This window comes from Myotis yumanensis, unplaced genomic scaffold, assembly GCF_028538775.1.
Source record: "Myotis yumanensis isolate MYYU_CA2020_CCGP unplaced genomic scaffold, mMyoYum1.0.hap1 SCAF_15, whole genome shotgun sequence".
NCBI lineage: Eukaryota > Metazoa > Chordata > Mammalia > Chiroptera > Vespertilionidae > Myotis > Myotis yumanensis.
This window is the reverse complement of record NW_027223766.1, coordinates 23,410,213-23,435,873: the sequence shown is the minus strand read 5'-3', so window position 1 is coordinate 23,435,873 and position 25,661 is coordinate 23,410,213. Positions and strand designations below refer to the sequence as shown.

Here is a 25,661-nt window from a genome sequence, read left to right as displayed (position 1 = left end):
TTACACATTTTTCACTACTTCAAGCTTAATGCTTTTAGTCCAGAAATCAGATTCATGGAAATTAAGTTGAATTGGGATTTGGGCAACTATTATAATGAGAGAAGGTTTGTAATATGTCTAATTATAAGTAAATGTGGATTTTAGCATTATTTCCTATGGAAATATTTCAAGTACAGGAATGTGCCATAAATGACTAACTTAGATGATTAATAACATTGTTATTCTTATTTACAATCTTTTATTCCTAATTACAGTGATTTTATTGCTGGGAACCACTAAATATAATCATTCTTTAAGGAAAAGATATTAGAGAACCGCTGGTTGTCCCCATACTAAAATCAGAATGAACATTCATATCTGTGAAAAATTATGAGTTTCTCTGCAGCATAAAGGTTACAGGACTTCACGCATGCTGCAAAAAGAAAAAGAAACATAAATCTTGGGATACTTGGAATCTAACCCATTACATTAATAAAAGATATTTATTTACAGCAAACCATAAAAATATTACTATCAGAATGGCATTCCAATTTAGTTAATACTTTACAGATAGTATTTCTTGTGGGGGGGCTTTTCTCATTGAATTAGGCAGCAGTAAAAAACTCTGAAGTAGGTATTCTCAGACAACACGGGTTTGTTTGCCTGTTTGTTTCCAGATAAGGGGAGCAACCATCTGGAATAATCTGGTTGAAGACCACTTTGGGCAGAAGACTAGATTAAATAACTTCTTGAGATCCAATTCAACGCCATGCTTCTAAGATGTCCTGGAAAATATTTTATGCAGACCAGGCCTAAAGGCCTTTATGAGTTTGTGACCACTGAAATGAGAAGAATTCAGAAATTCTGAAAGAGTTTAAAGCACTGTAATGGAAAACGGAAATGTAGCAATTCGTTTATTTGAGAATGTGTTGCCTAGTGGCAACTTGACTGATTAGGGAAACCTCCATGTTATTTAATAAATATTTTGGATTTTGTCCAGGACATTGGGCATTGTCTAGATTATTGCTTTGTTAAAAGTTTTAACTAGAATATTTGTTTAATTAAAACTGAAGTAGCCAAAAGAACAAGGCAAACCTGTTTGTATTAACATAGAAATATCTCCAAGATAAATGAGCAAAATTTTTGTGTTGCTTTTTTTTATATATATTTTAAAAGACATTGTCTCACACCTTTGTGAGAGTGATGTCAATATCCACCTTTCCTCTAATGCGGCTTCTTCTCTAACTTACAGGAGATGGCTCCCACCCCTAACAAAGAGGAAGTGCCCAGACACTATCAGGCCATGTTCATTTCCATGCAGAGATTTCACATTTCCCAGGTTGTGCTATCTGTAAGCAGCTTGCTAGCATAATCAGCAGGACCTTAACTATCACATAATGAAATGAAAATATTAACAAGAAAGTAGAGAACTTCATAATTTCATCATGTTCCTGTATTTCCTTGTAATCGCTAGCACCAAGCTACTTATTGGTAGATCTAATGCAGATCTATTTTCCAAAGCCCATTTGAAAGACTGCACTTTAAAAGCTGAGACATTTAAATCAGATGCCCACAATACTATAGTTCATGTGGATGGCAATAACAAACCACAATACCACCACCAGCCTCGTATGGCAAATGGTGGCCATTAGTTATGTCACTGTGTTCCACTGTGCTCAGATGTGGATTCAGAATCCTACTCCACACCCTTGTGCCAATCCCTCAAGAGTTGGCACAGACGTTTGAGTGTTCTGTGTCATCAATGTCTGTTATTTTTATAAATCTTTCTCGAACAATCCTATTAGAAGAGAGGAAGAACGCCCTTGCAACAGTCTAGGTCTGTGGTTGGCAAATTGCAGCTCAGCAAACTGCGGCTCGTGAACCACACGCGGTTCTTTGGCCCCTTGAGTGTGGCTCTTCCACAAAATACCGGCTCTTCCACAAAATACCGACTTCTGCACATGGACCACGAAGTTTCAATCGCACTGTACATGCGCGCCTGCACGTGCTATTTTGTGGAAGAGCCACACTCAAGGGGTCAAAGAGCCGCATGTGGCTCGCGAGCCGTGGTTTGCCGACCACCGGTCTAGGTGAGAGATGATGCTAACTTTATGGGTTGTGATAGATAGATTTAGAGCTATCAGAAGGAAAACCTAAAACTGGATGATACATGGAAAGGTGAGGTGAGGTGAGGTGAGGTGAGGTGAGGTGAGGTGAGGAAAAGGAGTGTCAAGTTTGACTCAGGTTTCTAGGAAAACTTGGAGAGCCAAGTCTATGAAGGAACATCATAAATTCAATCTCGTATATGTTAAGTTGGAGATGCCTTTGACACACCCAAGAGAAAAGTCAGACTGACAGTCAGGCACTCAATTCTAGAACTTCATAGAGAGACCTGGTGCAGGAATATAAAGGAGTGGGTTATCTGTGTGCAACTGAAGCTGTGGGTGTAGGTGAGTCACCTACAGAGAGAGCAGGCCCGTCAGGCTGAGCGGGGAGGACTCTGGCGGGAAGTGAGTGCTGGGGTTTTACAGTTCCCCAGTTCTATGCTGCCTCTGCTTCCCTAAACCTCTGTGAACTTTATCACAGGAAAGAGACCTAGAGAGAATAAACAAGATATAAAGGAGAATGAAACTGACATGAATACCTCTCTATAAGATTTCCGTAAGTCTCAAAATGGAAAAACAAAGCTAAAATTTTGATTTGAGGAAATTACCAAAAATGAGCATCCATGAGATGAAAGGCAAAACAGAACATGTTTAGAGGCGCTAACCTATTCTCAGTGATTTTCTTCTGGAAAATATATCCTTCAGGTTTAAAATCATAAAATCCATTTAAGGTATCAGAATATATTAATGTTCAACATACAAGTTGGCCCATGACTGCAAAATGGTCTCTTTTCTTCTGCCCAAACACAATTTTGTTTGAATTCATGGGATAAGAAGGGCACTAAATTATTCTGGAATTTTTATACACACTAAATAACTAACATTTCTAAAACATACAAAGGGGAAAAGGCTCTGGCCAGTGTGACTCGGTTGGGCGTCATCCCATCACCAAACAGTTTCTGGTTTGATTCCCAGTCAGGGCACATGCCGGGGTTGCCAGCTTGATCTGAGGTGGGGAGCATGCAGGAGGCAGCAGGTCAATGTTACGCTCTCACATCTATGTTTCTCTCTTCTCCCTTCCTTTTCTCTAAAAATCAATAAACTATTCTTTTAAAAGGGGGGGAGGACAAATATGGAAGCAGGGAATATTCTCTTTGTTTAGTAATTTTGAAGAAATGCCTATACAGTTTTGATATGTTCAAGCTTGGGTTAATAACAATTTTATATCACATAATCAAAACACAATAGATAGGCTGAACACCTTTGATATTAGGGCCTCTTCCTGAAATCATTTTGAAACCCTTTAGGAAATTCATTCCATTTTCAAGAAGTTCTATATGATACAGTAAATAGAAAACAGCAATACCCATAGAGCTTTCATCCCTCACCCTAATGCTGTGCATCATGTTAAACTATTAGATTGAGGAGAGTCCAGGTTCTATTGACTAAAAGCATGGCTTTGAGCTTTCCATTTATCCAGAAAGCATAACAGCAGCTTTTACCTAGGTGGTCATTCCAAGTTGACATTCTCTCTTTCCCCACATAGCCCCTCCTTTCCTATAATGCCTTATCCTTTTCTCCCCTATAGCTCTTTTAGGTTATAAAAGAAAACCGATATGGAATTGATGCTAGCTATAGCTTCATTAGCACTCAGAAGACAACATTATTAATTGCAAAAGTACACGTGGAGAAGAATTCAACACAGCTGAGGGTGACTACAAAGACCCAGAAAGAATTACAAGGACAAGTCTGACAAAGCAATTGTTCAGAAAAGGTTGCTTAATCACCCATCTTTTTTCTTCTACATTTTTTGGGCGTTTTTAAAAATCTACTTGGGGCATACTTACATTTCCCCCTTTTAAGACAGGAAAAAAAAGGAAATATTTAAAGAGCTTTGTGGTATTCCTTTTTACAGAAAATAAATTAAATAATTATAATTAATTATAGTTACTGTAAGCATGTGTGCAGTTTTACAATACCTGAGTCACAGGAGAAATAGATAAGACTAAACAGTAAGAATAGCCTTTTAAAATGGGATAATACTCAATGAAAGAAACAGGCAAATAATCATTTCATTGATAGATTAGTACCAATATTATGACACCAAGAGCAATAAAGAAACTAGGCCTAATGCTTGGCCATATTTTTTGTTTGTTGTTATTAAGTTTTGATATTTTCAGTCTTTCTATATAAAATTCAATAGGTAAAGAACCATTTAATGTCAACTGGCTCCCAGAAATCTGAACTAGCAATGCACCTGGGTGAGTTATATGCTAACTCTCTATACAAGTACAAAATCAGAGTTCTTACTTCTGAAATGGTAATATAAAAAGTTACAGATTATTCATGGGAATAGTAAGTCTTGGTTATCAAAGCCTTGCAGATGTCTAGACATGTCATGCAAAAAAAATGCCATTTTAAGTCCCAAAACTAAAGTTATTTTAGTAAAACATAGCTAAAATAAATCTAAATTATTTTAAACATTTTTTAGAGAACTACCAGGAAAAAAGTGTGGGCTTTTTTTTTTTTCTTTTCAGTTCCAAGAGCTTAAATGAAACATTCATGCATTAAATTCAAAGTCTGACTGTCAAATCATTTCACTTTAATAAAAATTTGAATTACTGCCTTAGGGCATTATTAAATATCAAATAAAAGCACACATCCATAAGTCTGATTTCCCAATATAATTTTTATGTAGAACTATAACTAGATTTGTATAACATATTTCAAGATAAAAGGATCAAAAATGTATTCAGAAAAGGATGAAGTCAGAATTGGGGTCGCCTTTGAAAGAATTCCTGCACCATTCTTAGGAATTTCTGGAAAAATGACCTCTTTTAAGTAATCTCAGCCTCCAAAAAAAGGACATGAATCCATCCTCCTTTTCAAAATACCTAAATTGTAATTGACTTAAGACTTTCAAAATTATACATTACCTTCCTATCATACCGTGAATATGAAGTATCTGAAATATACATAATCTCATTAACATTAAAGTCTTGTGCTGTGTGTGTGTAAAGGAGATAAAACAGTGATGGTTATTTAGATATTTAGAGAGGCACCTCTGGTCTAGGATGATATAGATCAAAAATTCAAGATAATCTTATTTCATTAAAAAGGGTCACTTATAGTCACTGGTAATCACAGACAGTATATTCACCCTAGGCTGGAGAAAGTCATAAATTCATGTTGAACAAACCTCATCACACCTCACTTCCTGCCCCTCTTACTGGGTGGCTCCTGTGAGCCCACCCTTGCACCCTTCTCCTGCTCCAATCTCCCATCCTCCCTGCTGCTCTGGCCCCTCCTGGCTGCTACCCCATTCTTCTTTAAATAATAAAAGCAAGTCACAGAATCACTGTGTCTATAAACCACCACCTCTTCTTTCTTCCTATTTCAGCACATGAAGTGTCCGTTCTCTTACAAAAGTCAATCTACAAATCTGCTTAGGATTTCATCCCCTTTCAACTTTTCAGACACTTCACAGCTAGGACTACCCTTCTGAGAAACAGCATCTTCAGCCCCTCCATCTGCTGGCTCACCCTCCTCAGCATAAAAAGTTCCAGTATTTCTTTTGTTTTAAAAAAAAGAAGTCTCATTCTCACCACAATAAAAGAAATGATATATATGTGACACTGTTAGCCAATGCTACAATGGTAATCACATTGCAATATGTAAGTGAATCAAGTCAACACCATGGACACCTTAAACTTACACAATGTTATATGTCAAGTACATGTCAATTTTTTTAAAGTCTCCTTCAATCTCATCCCCTCTCTGCTGCTGCAGCCTCTGCCATCACATAGCATCTCTGCCTCCTCCCTTGACGCTCAACTTTGTGCCGTGGCAACATGCATTGCTCAGCATCACTCCTGACCGCCAGGGTGGGGACACTCTGACCTCTGTCCAGCTGCCTGGGTCCCACTTCCAGTTCTGCTGCACAACTGCATTACTTTAGGCAACTGACCTAACTTCTCTGCGCTTTGGTTAATGTACCTGTAAAGACTCAAAGATTGTATGAACATTTAATGAATTAATGCCTTTGCAGCATTAGAACATTATACATATATATTTCATCTCTATGCCAACAACCTCCATATTCAGTTTAGGCCTCTTCTCTGATCTCCACTCTCAAAATTCCAGCTACCTTCATGGTGGGTCCACTATTGGTGAGTGACAGGCATCTCTCATTCAACATGCGCCAACTCAGCTCTTTTGGGAGGGTGGCGGGGAGTGGAACCTGCCTAAAACAATCTTTTTTATATTCCCCCTTTAAGGCTACAGAAAAATCTGCACCTAGATAAGACGCATAATAAAAATTCCCTCATCCACATAGCCAAGGTCTCCATCAGATTCCTCAGTGAGTATATGGTACATCATATTCTACTCCACAGATGCATTTTCTTGTGAGTCTGTGGGGTTATGATCAATTATTTCTAAAAATATTAGTTTCTCACAAACTGCCTCCTTGATAGGTAAATACTGTGATATTTCATTAGGTTCTGTGAAGAGGGAAGGTGAAACGTGGATTAAATTAGCAATTTTGCTCTCTCGTGGTGTATATTCTCATAACATGTAGGTCTTGTAGGCCTCGTGGTAAAGTCTCCTGTCATTCATCCTGATAAGTCCTCCATCAATTCACAAGAAAAACCGCCACAGCAGGAAAAAGCTGGAAGGCATTACTTCGATTTTCATACTTAGACTTGAACTCCATGATAATGAAGTTCATCCTCAATCAAGGGAACTTCTGCAAAAAACTTAATCTGCTCTCTGGCTTTCAACTGCACTGTATCTATATGATTTACCTTTAACCTGAGTGATTCTCCACGTAATGTTCCCTTATAATCTATTGCATAGGTTCAATCGGAGGGTTTAATAACCTCCCTAGAATATTCACCCTCCATCCAGGCTGCTTGAAGCTTCCTTGGCAGTTGTTTACACATCTTCAAACATCTGTAGTATTGACTCAATCCCAAGGCAGAACCATGCTGCATTCTTAAAATGCTGTCACCAAACATCATTCCGGGGGTAGATGGCACATGCAATTCATCAGCTAACTTCTCCACCTCTGCCAACTTCATGATGTGGGTCTTGGCTGCCGTAAGCTTCCAGGGCCCAAAGAAGTCCCAGTGGTTGATCTGGAAGCCAGGGATCATCACGGTAAAGACGGTGCCCACATGGGCCACGTGGAACAGGCTGGAGTGGTGGTGGCAGCAGTCTCGGGTTCCCCTGCCTCACTGTGACCCAGCCCCCGGGGCTTCCAAGCTATGACCATCCCAACTCAACTCTTTATCTTCCTTTCTACCCCGAACAGAGCCTCCTCCAGCTTTCCTGTTGTCACTCAATTACACTCTATCCCCACAAAACTTATCTTTGATATTTCCACCCTCTTCTACCTCATCCAATCTGTCACTAGCTATCACCTTCAAGGTCTGTCTCACATACATGAACGTCTCTCCCCTTCCACTGCTCCTCGTCAGAATCCGAGCCTCCATGTCTTTCACCTTGGCCACCCAGCTGACTTCTGCAATGTCCTTCCACTATAATCCAGTGCATTCGATCTCCAGTCCTTGTGATCTACTAAAAACATACATGGGATCAGGCTACTCCCCTGAGTAAAGGTCTGTATGAGTTCTCAATGCATTAACAATAAAATAAAGATGCTTTCACATGGCTGGCAGGCCCTCTAAGAATGGGCCCTGCCTAACTTCCCGCTTTGATTTCTCTCTTCAAGCTCACAGGGTCTTCCTTTATGTACCCCAGTGCATTAAATTTTTACCTCCTCCACAAGGAGTAGCCCCGTGGGACCTTTCCAAAAGATATTCCCACTATCAGAAATCTCCATCGCTACATTTCTTTGTTCTCATTCATGGAGTTACTACAAGTTTCTTCTCATTCCTACCAAAGGCAACTTGCCTGGTCATCAACTTCAAAACTAGGAGGGTGAAAGGCACTGTAGTGTCTAACATAGAAACTGAGAACGAATGAATGACTAGAATATAGGATAGTATAGTGCTAAGGAACTTCTAATTTGCCTGGACATTCAAGATACACAGTGTTATGTGTCATGATGGATTCAAAGTAAAATAAACATGTTTCAATCCTCAAGAAATTTGAAATCTAACCAAAAAAATAAGAAATACACAAAGTTAAATGGGAGAAATAATGTGAAATGAGAGGTACAATTTAGAGGAGAAGCAGAGAATTCCTGCTGAGAGTGGTATTTGAGTTGGGCCTGGAGGGTAGCAAGGATTTCAATAGGCAAAAGGTGGGACAGGAAGGACTGTGTGAGCAAAGCACAATCACAGGTGTAAACAGACAGTTTGGCTGGAGTACTGGGTACATACAGTGTAGTAATAATAGAAAGGCACGGAGACTGGATTGGGAAACACATGGACAAACGATCACCTTTTACAATTCCTGTGTTGACTGTCTAGCTCATGAGACTGTGAGCTCCTGGACGCCAGAAATTTCTACTCATTGTGCCGCTCGCCTAATATGTGACTACTCCCAATGGTCCAATAAACAGTCAAAGCTCTGTCCTGCTTACCCAGAAAACTATTTCAACAGATACGACTCTCTTACGGGAAGCAGTGGCTTGCCGGCCATGTACTGACCTATTACACACTCAGGCAATTTACAAGGTAAAGAAATAATGCAGTGTACAGTCATTTTTGTAGACTTTATCTTTCCCATGTTTATGATGTTTTATTTTGTTAGCTAATATAAGGAATCCATATATTGAATTTAATATATTAAAATATATATTATGTTTTAATCCATCAAAAATACCATATTCTGATTATTAACCAGTGCTTCTTGATTATCAAATAATAGCACTTCCATAGGACAAGTATTTTCATTCATGGCAGATCTGCCGTCTCCTACCCCAAAAACAATACAATCAAATCTGTGTCAGACAATGAGGATCAGCTTTGAAGCTCGCACACTCCTCCAAGTCCCTTCCGTCACGTTCCTCCGTCATGAGGCAGTGACTGCTGAAGCTTCAGGGGTTCAACACAGTACAGTACAGTACTAAAGGGGTGCTTGCATATCCCTGTTTCTCTGTCCTTAGGAGAATCTGTATTAAAGCAACATTTGGAATGAAAGGCTGCTCTAGTGGGAAAATCTGATTGTAGATTCTCTTCAACAATACATGAAAATTTTTTTAAAGCCACCTCACTTCTAAATTAATGGGGCTTGAGAATGTGTCATAAATTTTATCAAAATAAAATTCATATTGCTGAATTATCAGGATCACCACGAGAGTACCTTTGGTCTGATAGGTTTACACAACCATGTGCCCACGTCCTTACTTAACCTGCACGTACCGGAGGAAGCCGGGCTTGTTCCTGTTCCCTTTGGCTACTGAAATGCAGCTCTGATGACTCTGTCACTAAGTGGCTGCGTGGGTCTAAAATTGTCTCCCAAAATCCCATCACAGCCTTCCACGAGTTCTGCCCCCTTCACATGTGTCCTCAGCCTTCGGAATTCTTCAATCTGGAAATAAAAGCGGAAATATATAGATTAATCCTTTACCAGACATTAACAAGAGTGACTTAAAATATGCATAACATTGCCACGATTAAAAGAGAAAATTAAAACTAAACTTCAAAAACAGGAAAACAAACTTAATTCTTCCAGACCTAAGACATTAGCCATGATGATTGCACAAGAAAAATGAAGACCAGAGAAGTAAGTACAGGTGTCATGAAAACCTGCTGGACTTATTAATGCAAATATGATATGCACCTCTCTCAAAAACCTTTCATGCCTGCCAGTTAGGATAATAAGAAAGAGTGAATGAATGAACGTGTTCTCATAGGCTTCCCAAGTATATCTTTAATTAATAAGTTCTGATGTTACTGTACGTTAACACTGATTAACTGTTGGATTTATTAGATGGCGGTTTCCTTCATCAAAAGACTCTCTTTGCTGCTCTTCCAGCCCTTTGGAGAATGCAGGTCCAAAGAATACCTCTAATTTCCCAAAACTTTAAGCCCAACTCCCTCCCTGAACAATATCAATTTTCAAGTTCATTTCCCTTTCTCGGGTGGCCTCTCCAGGTCCCGAGGTTTCCCTTTACCTGTGAAAAGGTTGTTCCCATAGTCCCCAGGGGCCTTTCCCATCAGCCACACTGCAGTTTCTCTGACCTGCCAGGTTTGTACCCCCTAAGAGCCCGTAGCCTGCCAGACATGGCCCTCTGAGAAGTATGTAAGCAACAAGCAGACATGTGAGGAACACCGCCAGGCTCATTCCCATCTATAGGGAATGACTTATCTACAGGGCTCATTGTCTGCTATTTCATTTAAATGCCTCAGAGTCCCATGACTCAGTCTTCATTCCTTATGCAAAAGGAGAAATTGATACTAAAGAGGTTAAGAAAGTTTCCAAATTAACCAAGTCTGACACTTCCAAGCCCACCTGCTTTTTTCCCAGATCCATGGCCACCTCTTCAGAAATTCTAGTCCAATCAAGAGGACCTACATCCTGCATGGATGCTGAGCAAATGTGATTTGATCAGCATCAATCCACCAAAAGTCCACTGTGTAACAGAGGGTTATATCCACAAAGACTTCTTCATACAGCACAGCCATAGAGTCTTTACATTCATAAAGTGAAAGAAAATGCAAGGAATCAACTAATGCAGGGATACTAATAAAAATCTAAAACCTCCTACCGACTTGAGGGGGCCCATGAAACCCCTGAATGACATGCAAATTTTTTACATGTGCATTTTTTTTGAAGTTGAAGTTCACTGACCCCAAAGGAGTTGAATCTCACAAGATTCTAATCCAATCCCCACATATACATGTTGGGATACAGAGCTGGGGGCAAATTAAATGGCTTGTTAGATCAGAACTCAGGTTAGAAATCTGACTTCCAATATTTTATTTTTCCATGTCTCCAATACTGTTTGATTTCCTAAGTCTAGGTGTCAACTGTCCTGTTTTTTTTAAGTAATATCTATATTTGTATAAAGATGCCAGTCAGATGAGCAATTGTTTGTTTAATCTACATAATGTCACTAGACCTTCTCAGGGTCTTCGAGTGGGGATGTGAGTGGTGATTATCGCAGGCCACATCTGGGAGGTTTCTAGAGCTGAGGCTGCATGAGAATCCCCTGTACTTATTTGTGGAATGCATTTCACTCGGTGCTCCCTAGGGGAAGAGTGGGAAGGACTCTGGTCAGTGAGAGGATCCTATGCTTTTTCAAAAAGAAGATTATGAAGGTGAAGGCAGTGGGCTCATCATCAAAAGGCCGGTTCTCATCCTGGCTCTGCCACCTAAGACCCCAACCACCAAATCACGTCACCTCTTTAAGCCTCAGTTTCCACATGTGTACGAGGGAGATGAAATGACAGTATTATTGGCAAAGATGGTGTTAGAAGTAAATAGAATATTTCATGAAAAGTATTCAGCATAGTGTCCAGGCACATGGTATTTGATATCTACTAGCCAACTTCTTTTGAAGTCAAACCTTTAGAATTTTGGATAAATATTTAACTCCAATTTTATATGCAGAAAGTAGACTGAAAAAAATAAGCCAGTTGACTGGGAAAATGGAAAATCCTCCTCCTCGCATTCAGTTTCCATGGAACCATGTCATAGCTGCCACCAGAACCTATAACCTTGGGCAGGGTCCCCGATGAGCAACATGGACTAGAAACTTGACTGCTTCAACATATGTTAAGAAATTCTCCACTTTCATTGGCTTTGAAGCTTATTTTAAAGCGAGGTTAACTTTATATTTACGTATTGTGAACTGAAGATAAACCTTTCAAGCTCCAGGCCTCCCCTGCACACCTTCAGTGAGAACAGCTTCTAGAGGAGATGATCTGAATCAACAGAGAGCCAGTCTCAGACCACTGTGTTCTTGGAGAGAGCTAGTTCACAAGAAATGTTTTTCTCTGATCATAGCAACACTTTGAAGACTTCAAACATCAGCAGAGAAAAACACGTCTTTCTGAAATGCCGATGTTTCTGAAGTAACCACCCCTCAAACCCTTTAGTCACTTCAAATGGTTTCAAGTGCATACTGTGTTATCCCATGCTGAAATGAGAGATAGTGAGAAATTAAAAAAAATAATATCCCAGGATAAAAGTCTTCAACACAATTCAAATGTCAGGCAGTAGAAAGACTATCATTATCATATATATCTGTATGAGTGATTTCGTTGATTTTTAATGCTACTCTACTTGAGCATGGCATTTGTTTTTAAACAATGTAAAAGAGGGATCCTACTCTTCATCTTCTGAAGGCAGCAGCGCTGAATATTCACTGTTCTCTGAACCTGGGTTGCACTCCAATTGATCTAAGTTAAGACATTTATTCCAACCTTCACTGACTCATGAGCCAACCAGGCTATTCACTCACAGTTCAACTTTTAAGCTGCTTTCTTTATGAGTGAATTTAAAGGGCTAATGTCCAGGGTTTGAGGTTTGGCACTAATTATTTTCAGGAGTTCCCACAATCCTATGTACATCCTCTAACTGACTTATTGAGACTTACATATCATTGGTTATCATTTAATTGGAGTTAAAATAGAAAACTAACACATAAAAGTTGGTGTTCTCATTTTATTTTCTTTTATCATCAGACTATGGTGATATGTGAATTCGAATAATATAATTCCTTATGGTAGCAATCAAATAAAAAGGCCGAAAGCAAACTGTACTTAAACAGTCTATACACGTATGTACCTAGAGTGAGACTGTATATAGCTATCCACCTTTCAGGTACTGCATGCAGCCTTGCTATTTTTGTTTGTTTCATTTTCTTCTACCCCATCTGTCAAATCATCGCTTTCCCTTTTGTACTAACCTCTCACCCATTAACCAACCCTCATTCCATCATTTACTCTTTAATCTGATCTTTTTCTTTTTTGAGGAAGAGCTCAGAGCCCGTCCTTTCCCCAGAACATTGATGGAAACTGTGTTCTTACTCCAACCCCCAGCCTGGTCTTAGCCACATGATCCTCACTTTAGGATCATGACTGATAAGCCACACATACTGAAACTTACTCAAAAATTGCACATTTACAGAGTATATAACCACAGGGGATGTGCTCTCTATCATGAAACACACTCAGGAAATATATACAAAATTTCCCGCAAGTGCCTAAAAATAGTGCATTGTAAGAAAGGAAATAGGGAGTCTCGGAGGAGAAAGTCCTAGAATTGCATTGTCCAACACAGTGGCCACCCACCCCATGTGGCTACTGAGCATTTGAAATGCCGCTAGTCTAAGTTGAGATCTGCTGAAGTGCAGAATACACTCTGAAAGTCAATGTGAAAAAATAATGCAAAAAATCGTATCAGTGATTGTTTTATATTGATTACACGTTAAAATGATACTTTGGATAAACTGTGTTAAAATAGACTACTTGAATTAATTTCACCTTTTATTTTGACTTTCTTTACTGTGGCTACTAGACATTTTAATCTAGTAGTTGGCTCATATCATGTTTCCATTGGACAGGGCTGGCCTAGTGCCAGCTGTCAGAAACGACATTCTGGTGCTAGAGTGCTGGTCGAAATTACAGCTGGAGATAAATGCCGGTAGATAAAAAAAACAGTGGTTCCCAAAGTGTGCTTCCTGGAATAAGTTCCTGCCCAGACCTGCTGAGCCAGCAAATCTGGAGACAGGCCCAGCAACCTCCAGGAGACTGTTTGAGAATCACGGATACAGGCAACAATTTACAACAATCGTTCCAAAGCACTTGAACTCATTTTCAAACATGACCATGCTGTGGCCCTGCAACAACTTGGTTTTAGGGTTAACAGCCCCTCAAATCCCATGAGGAACACAAGAACAAGAAAGGCCTGCTGAGGAGTCCTGGGCGTAATCAGACCTCCTCGGCCAATCCAGGGCCAGGTGTGCTCCCAGGCCCCGCAGGCCAGGCACACACCCTGCCTTCACTCGGGCTGTAGGAAGCTAGGAAGAGTCCCACTTCTCAATCCACAGGAGATAGTGAATGGGGCAGGATGAAGAGGAGGTAAGATGAAAAGAAACACAATTGAAAATGGTTTTCCAAGTTCTAACAGACATAGATCCACACAGTGAAAAACAATGGACATAATCCATTATCTTTTGTTTCATTGATGTTATTTGATGTTGAAAGAGACAGGAAATAACAAAGACAGACTTGAGATGGTAGGTAAGTTAAGAAATAGAAGTAGATTAGTCGGGGCGGGGGGATGCAGAAGAAGGGGGGGGAAGCAGGAAGAGGAGAGTAAAACTTAATGATCAATCCATGTCTGTGCATGTGTGTGTGCTTAAGTGTGCACACATACTTGTACATATGCCATTATATCAAAATACCATATTTTATCAATTCTGAGTATTGTTCGCATTTTAATGTGTCTTACAATTTCTGGTGTTGGATCCGATGACATTCGTATGTCCATGGCATCTCATTTCCAAACGTAATAATAGAGCTGAAAAAATTTTTTTACTTTGGCTTCCTAACGCTTAGAACACTGTTTAGCTTAAAGTCATTTAATGGTGATTGATCATTAAAAAAAAATTACACTCATTCAAATCCATCCAATTGTGCGTGTTTTCCTTAACATATAGTATGCTAACCAAGCATAATGTGAAAACTTCAACTAAGCAGGCACTTCCAGTTCCATAGTCTAGAATTCCTGGTTCTCAGGAAGATGGGAATGTTCCATGATGGGTGGAATTGTCAGATGGGTGGAACTGTCAGCCGTGCACTTCAGCAGAAAATTCCTCCTTGCGTCCAGCTGCTGTGCACTTCACAGGAAAGCGTTACGACTTGGAGCTTGTCTCTTTAATGTGGCTGGTGCAGGCATTATTATCCTGTGGCAGATTACATATTCGAGGGAGCAATTGTTTCCATACTAATACCCAGCAGCTTAATCACATATGTTAACCCTATGATGTAAAATGAAACATTTTTTCCTCAATACAAGTTTCATATTTCTCAATATCACCAGCTATTCGCCATTCCTTTTATCTTATATATCAATTCTCATTCGCTCGATCTTTATCTCTTTTTCTGCTCTTAAGTGCAATAATATGAGACCTCAATTTTTCTTGGTTCAGATTCTCCTTTTTACTGTTTTCTCTAGACTATTTCTATGTTAGCTCTGCTTTCTCTGAAACTGTATGAGCAGCAACAGTGAGACACTCAAGAACAGAATGATTTATATTCTCTTAAGATTATAACTTTTTCTAAATCACTATAAACTGCATTTTAATATACATGCCTCTGTGTGTGTGTGTGCACGCGCACATGTTCACATTTTAACATTGTTGCCCTCTGAACAGATGCTATAGGGAGCTTTGTGCTAACTGCACCTAAATATTTTTCTCTTGAAAAGCTACAGCTAACTGAAAAGTCATCTATTTTCCTACTTCCTTTTTTTTTAAATCTTCACTCAAGGAGTGAGGATATGTTTTCCATTGATTCTAGAGATAGAAGGAAGAGGAGAGTGGGAGAGGGAGCAAGAGAGAGAAACATCAATGTGTCAGAGACACGTCAATTGGTTGCCTCCCACAAGCACCCGAGGGTGAGGATCAGACCTGCAACCCAGGTACATGCCCTTGACCAGGAATCGAACCGGAGACCCTCCAGTGCACAGGCCAATGCTATAACCACCAGGGCAAAAGTCATCTATTTTCCAGAGCAGGTGAGATTATTGGCTTAGCCTCCTCTTTATCGAGGAACATGACTTAGTGAGCAATAGTTAGGTTGTCACTGGCCTTCCTTAGAGGGACGATACAAAGCAAGGTTTTCTTTGAAGCCAGTGAGAGCCAAAGGCACAATGTAGTATCTCTGGAGTTTAGCATAACACACTGGTCAATGTGAGAGTAAAACATTATATCTCACGTGTACAGAATATCAGGTAACATTCAGAATACAGCTCAACATTTATATTCCCAACACCAGACTAGCAAGGAAATCCTTAATGGAATTCTAAGTGAAATTGAGAATTTTCTTTCTTGTGGCTCAGCAAGGTTAATCCTTAGTTTTAAAAAAATAGAAATTTATTGTTATAGAGAAAAACTTTATTTTTCACTAAAATTTTTTACCACTTTTAAAGAAAATTACCCCTAAACAAAAACTGTAATGCTAAATACACATGACTGTAGACCAGGGGTCCTCAAACTACGGCCCGCGGGCCACATGCAAATACAAATATTGTATTTTTTCCCGTTTTGTTTTTTTACTTCAAAATAAGATATGTGCAGTGTGCATAGGAATTTGTTCATAGTTTTTTTTTAAACTATAGTCCGGCCCTCCAACGGTCTGAGGGACAGTGAACTGGCCCCCTGTTCAAAAAGTTTGAGGACCCCTGCTGTAGACCCTCAGCTTCTTCTTCGATCTCATCCCCAATTCTGAGATCTCTCCCTGGGGATAAATCCAATTAAACTTTTCAGTCTTTAACTTAATGTGTGCTCAGAATCTGATACTCTTCACCTCTCTACTCCCTCCTTCTTGAACTTCACACCTCCCCTGGCTTCCACATATCACATCAACCTTCTGACTTTTCAAAATTTTCAAACCTTCCCTGGGGGCAACTCGTCCAAGGTGTGCCCCTTAGGACTGCCAGTCTCAGTTCTCTGCACCACTTCTTTTCTCTCCTCTTCTACACTATGGCTTCAACCACCACCTATATATTATACCCCCTTCTTGGATGTCTCAAACTCTAAATATTTGCAACCATAAACTCAATTACAACCATAAACTCAATAAATGTGAACTTATAAAATGGCAGGGAATAGAATAAAATATTATTAAAGAAAACTTGGTTTATGTAGAACAAGCATGTCAAACTCAAAGGCTAACACAGGCCAAATAAAAACGAGGCAAGTGGCCCGCGGGCCGCAAGTTTGACATGCATGCTGCAGAGTATTGCTCAAGCCTTTTGAGGTTCATCATGAAGGAAAAACACAGCCTTCCAGAACAGGGATCCCATCAACCCCTGGAGGATAGGAGACATGTAAAGTACCTTTTTTATAATAATATCAAAGTCCCTGTTTAAAAACATTACAGTTATGTTGCCTCATGCTCCACCAGGTAACTTCCCTGTGCGTTAGCATCTATAGCACCTATTCAGAGCCCACAGTGGGGGAGGGAGGTGACCAAAAGTGGGGTTATGGAACAATCCAGAACTCCCCAGGGTATTCTTTCTAAATACCTCATCCTTCTTTATACATATTCTTCCTGTGCTAGCATAAGAAGAGCTATTTCAAAGCCCACGTGTGACTTACAGAAATAACCAGCATTCTCACTATACTCCCAAGACCTTTCTCCTCTCCATGCTTGAGAAAACCCCATAAAGGAATAACTAGACTAATCAAAAGTTTGACTATTTCAGTGACTTCTATTTACTCCATAAAAACTGACTTTTAAAATACAGATCATAAAGGATGGCTGGGTTTTGTTCATCCTTGACCTTTCAATTGCTTTCACAAGTTCGAGACATTTAACTTTCATCTGCAAGGAAGTGACTGATCTAAAGAGAGTTAAAACATAAAACCGACATTTCCCTTTTATAGAAACAAAATGTAACCTTAACTCAGAACTTCACTCTAAAAGACTTAAGGTACCGCACTCACCTGTAGCTGGGATATAGTTAAAGGGTATCGGAATAATATCCAGGTGACACCTTCACTGCAAGGTGGAATAGTGAGCGAGCCTTCATACACCCAATAATCACGCAGCAGAGGATCTGTGCAACCACGTGGATATGTCACACAAAGGCAAGTTAATTAATCATAATTTTGAGACTCCAACAATAATTTTCGAAACTACAAATTGTCCAAATAACACTTCTCAGACTGATGTCATTTTTAAACTAGAACCTCACATGTATTCTTAACTAATCATCATAAAGAAAATAATTGATGGGAAACACGATGAGTCCTCTATTATTTATAGTGATTTCTATCCAAATATGCTATATAAACTTAATACACATATACACTTGATGTGTACATATATGTAAAATTTAGTCACTTTAGCAAAAGTGTACCCATAGTTGTTGGGTTTTGTTTTTTTTACTTTACTGGAGGACTTAGCTAATTACACCTAATATTTATTCAAAGCTTGCTACATGGGAGGAACTATTCAACATTAACTCATTTAACCCTTACAACAAACCACTGAGATAGTTCCTATTATTAGCTCCATTTGTCTGATGGGGAAACTGAATCACAAAGGGTTACATAATTTGCCCAAAGTCATTGGGCTAACATCTGGCAGAGCCAGGATTCCAACCAAAGCATTCTGGCTTCAAAACCAGTGTTTTCAACCATTCTGCTCTAGCTACTTCTATCTGTATTGCTTTTTTAACAACAAATTTTTAAAAGCATATTATGATAGGATAAAATAAACTATTCTTATTCTTATGAAAACCTTTAGCTCTGCAATAGAGAAATTCATGATTGAATATGATGGGTAAATGTTTGGTTTGTTGTAGAGCAATTAAATGTAGAAGGTAGAAGATATGATGCATCGACCTATTTGGTTACATTTGAAACACCAAGAAATTTCACATAATTTGGGTAGAGATTTGTAAAGACCAAAATTTTGTACAAAATAGCCTTTAACTACAAATTATATTCTGAGTATTTTATACATAATCCCTACCTATTAGGGCAGACCTAAATAATCAGAATTAACAACTAAGTATCATTGCAAAGAGGTTACCTTATAAAATTAGATGTAAAGTTTATTTCACTCTATAGATTAATAAAAACTTCACTGATCAATTCCAGAAGTATACCAAAGTTACGTTATTATGCTGGTGCTTACATAGAGGTAGCAATTTTTACAAAAAAGAAACCCTTCATGATTAATGAAACTAGTGGTAAAGTACTTGTTATTTCAAAAGATATATATATATATATATATATATATATATATATATAGTAAAAAACCTTTATTAACTAGTAATACATAGTTACATATTCTGAGGAAAGCAATAAATGCATAGCCATAGTTAAAATTCATCTTATACAATCCATCCATGTACACTTACCTGGTAATAAAGTGTTAGGATTAAAGCAGGGTATTATTTTGGACTTCCCCTGAAAAATAAAAAATATATATCCCATGTTAACATACAATTTCTTAATTTTACAATAAAAGAGTTATTAGCACTAAAGAATCCCAGTTGACATCTTTTCTAAAGGACATCACTGGACCCCATAGATTTGTGTCTAATTCTATCTTCTCATTGGAACAACAGTGACTGGGTCCAACAAGACACTACTGTTCTGAATCTATGCTATTTCCTTTTCTACCACAGTTCAGTTTTCCCTGTAATTCCTGGTGTGAAATGTACAATTGCCTATCTAGTGTCTGTCTGTCTCCTGTCACCTACTTTTCCTGCTCCTAGCACATCCATACCAGAGACGTGGGCCTTGGAGTAAAATGCCTGAACCCTGGCTCAGGTAATTATTTTGACTTGACTTTCCTCCTGGTACTTTGAACTTGGCATTACAACCTGCCTCCCAAATTCTCATTTTGTCCTATTTGGACTTGGTATTTCAGCTCTCAGATCTCCTCCTCCAGAGAGGGAGATCTGTCACTCACATGAAAACATTCTCTTTCAGTCCATTTTTATCAAAGCTAAATTTCATTTTCAAAGAAAATATTTGTGCCCGGCCAGAGTGGCTCAGTGGTTGAGCATCAACCTATGAACCAACAGTTCAAGGTTCGATTGCCGGTCAAGGCATATGCCCAGGTTGTGGGCTCCATCCCCAGTGAGGGGCGTGCAGGAGGCAGCCAATCAATGATTCTCTCTCATCACTAACATTTCTCTCTCCCCCTCTCCCTTATTCTCTGAAATCAATAAAAATATATTTAGGGGGGAAAAAGGAAGTATTTGTGCCCTTATTCAATAATTCATATTAATAGCCATTATTGTAAATAGTGCTATTTAAATTGCTCAGGCCTTTGAGGCAGACAGACATGTCACAGCAGTTGGATATCTCTTATAAAATCACTCTGTGAATGCAGACATAACAGAGAAAGTTAATGCCTAACCTCTACATCTCTTCCTTACTTTTAGATACTCTTTGACTCATTAAAGAATCCAGCTTGCCTGACCAGTGTGGCTCAGTGGTTGAGCATCAACTGGTGAACCAAGAGGTTACTGGTTCGATTCCCAGTCAGGGCATATGCCCAGGTTGTGGGCTCAATCCCCAGTTGGGGGCGTGCAAGAGGCAGCCGATTGATGTTTCTCTCTTATCGATGTTTCTATCTCTCTATCCCTCTTCCTTCCTCTCTCTAAAAATCATAAAAATATATTTATTTTTTTAAAAAAGAATCCAGCTTACTTGCCTCCCACCATCCTCCTGACTTATGTCATATTAGCTGAAGAAATAAAGGAAAATTTCTCCACCAAATTTCTATCAGACAAATGTCAGTGAAAAATGTGTCCTCACACCCTTTTTTCCCAGCTTCTTTGACTACTCGGTGCTTTCCCTTGGTGCCTGACTTCGTTCTGAGCCGCTCAGATCTCTGTGAGAGGCTCTTGTCTGGTTCAAGATGCAATGGGTTCGTGCTAGTGTAGAGCTAATCAGACTTCATTCCCAGATGGATTTCAGAATGGGTTTTGGGTCGCCTCCAAGGACACTGAATTCTATTGACTTAATGGAAGCATAAAGGTACTGTTTACAACAGAACTTGGCTTCCCAGCAATGCTAGGCTGAGTCACTGCAGGGTCAAATCAATCTTCATACCTTCTGTGAAATACATTATCCTATGGCTTATGTGTACTTGTCTTTATTTTTATTTTTCCTTTTTTTTTTTTTTTACCTAAGTACTGTGAGGTAAGGTTGCCATAGTTTTTATTCGTTTTGTTTACACAACTTTCCTATAACCAATGGCGGAAAGTGTTCACCCAGCAGGCCTGGGTTGCTCAAATCTTCACATTTCAAAAAATGGCCTGTCTTCAACACTGGCCCTTGTCAATACAACATTGTATGTCAACTGTAATGGAAAAGTAAAACAACACATTTTTTTCAAAAAATATTTTTTAAAGGAATATCTGTTAAAAAAAAAAAAAAAAAAGACTGGCCCTTGGCTGGCTCTTGGCTGACCATCTCAGAGCCCTGGGAATATTCTGCCTTAAAGAGTGTTGTGTGTGCCGGAGGCCTTGGCCCATGTTGTACCAGTTTGACCAGATAAGTTGACTAATAATGTGACTTATGATGAATGTCTAGTTCAGCAGAGGATCGGGGTGGAAGGGCTGGGGTCAGAGTGGCTGAGGTCAGTCACATAGGCATGCAGACCCTAGACACCAAGGTCAAGTAAGGTTCCCTGGTTGACAATAAATACCTCACACGTGTTATACCACATCACTCCTGGGAGAATAGGGGTGTCCCCATGCCACTCCTCCCGAAAACTATGCCTGGTTTCTCCTGACTTATGCCCATGAGCCTTTCACTGCACTGGGTTTTCACCTATTTCCTTCCGCTGCCATAGACCACAACCATGAGAATAACAGCTTTTCTGTGAGTCCTTTTAGTGAATCCTCCAGCCTGAGGGTGGCCTTTGGGGACCGACCTCTTAGACAACCAGGATTTTTATTTTCTTTAAAACAGTGACTTACCTTATACTGAATATCCTGGAGGATTTCAGTCACAGCCTTTAGGCCTACATGTTCTTTTCCTATCTGAAATATATAAAGCATATGCCATTAACCACAAAAATATTAAATACTTAGCTTTTGCTCAAAATAACTAATTATAGTAGCGAGGATCAAGTCCACCTAAATTTCTTTCTTGGGGAATAAATCAATGACCTTTTCATGAATAACCAGGGAAACATTCACTGAAGGTAACTGAAGCTGTAACAGAAGCTATAGCACAATCAAATATCAGATATGTTCTTGGACGTTTCCAAGAACCCATCTAAATTCATCATGCTGTGTACAAGGCTGCAAATATGTCAAATCATCTAACACAGCAATACAAAAGTTTCAAGGATACTTCTGAATCAAAATTCCTCATCACATGCCCAAACCCTTCCATTTTTACATCTGACATGTCTAGATTATTGTTATAAAGATTTTATCAATGTTGAAAATTTTCATTAACTCAGAAAAGCGGGTATGTGCTTTTATAGGCTGAAGTCACCGACATCGGGACATTTCTTGATTACAACTGCACATAATTTCTATAATCACCTTTGTATTCTCAAATAATAATATGCTGTTCATGACTTTCTATGTTAAAACATTATATATCGTGACATCTTTCTCTTGTATACAATGCTCCAAGGAACTTGAGACTTTAAAAAAAAATCTTACATTAAGTATTCTTGACTTTACATTTAAAAACTGTAAGTGCAATCTGATTTCCACTTTCAATCAAGTTTCGCTGGTCCAGGATAATGGAGCGCGGTGATAGGGGAGAGGATCTATAACCTCAGATAACCATTGCTATTGTTTGCTTTTTCTCTTCCACATAAGTTTCTAGGAAATGACCTCTAAGGCGCTAGAATAGCTAGCAGCATGTTTGTATTCTCTGTTTCTCTCTATGTGAATCAATTGTGAAACATGCTAGTGGAGAGGCATCAAGGAGGGAAGAAAAGAGAGAAGAAATCTGCACAATCTAAGATATGCCAATCAGTTAACAATAATCAAGACTTTACTTTCCAAGCGTTTGCCATTCCTGAGGTAGGCTCTAAAAACAGAAAATAAATTCTCTGGTGAAAAAAATACCTGAGGCAACTGAGTTCCTGAGTGCAAAAGCCGAGTTCCTGGAGTTCCTGAGTGCAAAAGCCAACATGGGCCCTTCTTTGTTTTATGGGTTTAACTGTGGTGTAGCATTCGGAGGCCTGTGCCTAGAGCTGTTTTCATTTCCTGCATCTCCGTCACATGGTAACTCCGGAGAGTCCGCATGTGAATGTTGTAAGGCCACATAAAGTAGTGGTTCAGGAGCAAGGTCATGTGGGTTGGATGCCTGAGTTCTGACTCTGACTCACTTTTCAGCCTTGAGCAAGTTTACTTAACCTCTATGCCTCATCTATACAGTGCGGAGGATAAAAGCGATGGGGTTGAAGATAAGACTAAACCAAACAGATACCTTAGGACAGGGCATAGTGCAATGTAAGTCAATTAATATCACTTGTATTGCTCTAACTCAGAAAGCCATACAGTATTAAGTAAGTTCTTACATATAGCAGCACTCAATGACTATCACTGGCCCCTTCTGTCTATAGAGGTTCTTCACTTTGTGGGCAAAGCTTTGTATCCAGCCACAAACTCGAGCTACTATCCCATCTCTTCCCTTCCCTTCTCAGCCAGATTTTTATCTGCAGAGGTTATAAGCACCAAAAAGCAAGTATAGATGACACTCTGCACACCCCAACCCCTTAAATCCTACAGTAACCGAGGTGACAGCACACCTGGTACCAAGAGTCCACCAGGAGCTAGGAGACCAATTCACTTCTTACCTCTCACCTTTGCCATCTTTCACCACCACCCAAAATGCAAGCCCTCTGGTCACTTTCCTCTCCTAGAATTTCAGCTCTTCATTGCCTTGTATTTTTCCACCTCCCCTCATTTCCCACTATGCCAGCGGTTCTCAACATGTGGGTCGCGACCCCTTTGGCGGTCGAACGACCCTTTCACAGGGGTCGCCTAAGACCATCCTGCATATCAGATATTTACATGACGATTCATAACAGTAGCAACATTACAGTTATGAAGTAGCAACAAAAATAATTTTATGATTGGGTCACAACATGAGGAACTGTGTTTAAAGGGCCAGAAGGTTGAGAACCACTGCACTATGCCCTCTGAGACAGGTAACTCCGCATCTTTGACAAGCTCTTCTACCACCTCCTGGTCACAGCTCTCCCAGGCTTTGACTGGACACTGTGCAGCTCCCTCACATGAGACTGAAGCTGTGGTCAGTGCCCTGCTGTTACCATCAGGTCCATATGCATAGGCTGTCCTCTGAGTGGACCATCCGCCACTGTCGCTATCATGTTCTTCTTGTCATTTACTGACACACTGGTCACTCCCTCGCAGTCATCACCCGTTGCCATCACTCTGGAGGACTTCATCATCCATGTTAGTGACCCGTCCCCTCCTGGCATGTCTCTTGACCCTCAGCCCCATCCTACCTCTGCAAACCACCCTGGGAACGCACCCTCGATTTGTTTTCACTCTGAAAACTTCTCACCTGTCCAGCTCTCCCCTCTTGCCTCTCTTCCCGTTAATGGAGCACAAGGAGCCAACTCTCAGGAGACTCTTGGCTCGGTCTCCTTCCCTTCCTGCCCATACTGACTGACATCTCTGCAAACACTCTCCATTACCTAATCCTTTTGTCCTCCTGAATCATCTGCTATGCAACAGATCAGTGGAACAATTTGCTAGAATCCTCTGCTCCTCTACCTGGATTGAGAACCATCCACAGTACACTGTCCTGTACAATCTGAGATAACCAGGCTCATGTGGGTCTCCCACACCAACTGTCAAGTCTATTATCATTCTTCTTTGGGCTATTCCAAAACCCAATTCCAAATCCCCATTTCCTTTGCTCTATAAATAATTTTGCTTTCCTTTCTCGGAGATAATAAAGGTCATCAGGCATGAACTTCCCTAATTTCCTTCCTTTTCCACCTACAAATTCATCCCCTTTCTACCCACCTCTTCCTTTGGGCCTCTATTTTGAATAAAGGGTGGTTACCCAAGGTTAGTCCATACACATATGCCATATGCTCTCCATCCCATGCCCTCCTGCCCCCTCCAGTATGTTCCTATGTCCATTATCCCCTTTCTTGCCGGTATTTTTAAACCTTACACCCTCACTACCTCTTTTTGCTCAGAATAAAAACACAGGCAAATCTCAAAAATGAAACAAACAGGCCTTCACTGTACATCCCCAAGTTATTATCCCTTTTGTCTTTCTTTTCTTTTTTTCTTTTTTAAATATATTTTATTGATTTTTTACAGAGAGGAAGGGAAAGGGATAGAGAGTCAGAAACATCGATGAGAGAGAAACATCGATCAGCTGCCTCCTGCACACCCCCCCACTGGGATGTGCCCGCAACCCAGGTACATGCCCTTGACCGGAATCGAACCCGGGACCCTTCAGTCCGCAGGCCGACGCTCTATCCACTGAGCCAAACCGGTTTCGGCTGTCTTTCTTTTCTTGAGTCAAACTCCTTGAAAGGGACATCTCTACTCACTGCCCTGAGGTCCCCCTTCCCCCATTTCCTCACCCAAGTGTGACACCCTGGGTGAACTACAGTCCCTTCTCCTCTCTGCTCCAACTGACAATCCTTATCAGTCCTTCTTTCCTTCATGAAATTTTGCTTTCAAGTTTGTGTAATTTTACTTTCTCCTGAAAGGCACTGCCACAGAGATAACCAGAATTTTTCCTCATAGCAAACGTATGGAAAGTTAGAACAAGTGTGCATGCTCTCAGACTTCCCCTTGCCTCCAATATGGAGCGTGTTCCTGGAAATACTCATGCTGGTTTCAAAAGTCTTGGCTTTCCACCCAATGCTCTAACTGTCCCTTCCCTTCCATATATGACCACTTGGTCACTGGAATTCTTATTCTTATTTTTATTTTTTT

The 25,661-nt window shown here is 39.9% G+C and overlaps 1 protein-coding gene and 1 pseudogene across 3 annotated transcripts in view; both read right to left on the bottom strand.

Annotated features, from left to right (window-relative positions):
* CA8 (carbonic anhydrase 8) overlaps positions 1–25,661 on the bottom strand; it is an 88,270-nt gene that overhangs the window by 20,007 nt on the left and 42,602 nt on the right. For 2 of the 3 annotated variants that reach the window (XR_011468198.1, XM_070391892.1), the window contains exons 5-8: positions 21,681–21,743; positions 19,101–19,149; positions 17,677–17,789; positions 9,416–9,584 (exon numbers count right to left, since the gene is read on the bottom strand). Coding sequence is in view for 2 of the 3 variants with exons in the window: in XM_070391892.1 (XP_070247993.1) it covers positions 9,450–9,584; positions 17,677–17,789; positions 19,101–19,149; positions 21,681–21,743 (360 nt within the window). In the remaining variant the exon portion in view is untranslated. Of the gene's footprint in view, positions 1–246; positions 413–9,415; positions 9,585–17,676; positions 17,790–19,100; positions 19,150–21,680; positions 21,744–25,661 lie in introns of those variants that run through there. The other variant, XM_070391893.1, reaches the window with a different exon arrangement.
* Positions 6,361–7,240, bottom strand: LOC138993272 (TIP41-like protein pseudogene; annotated as a pseudogene).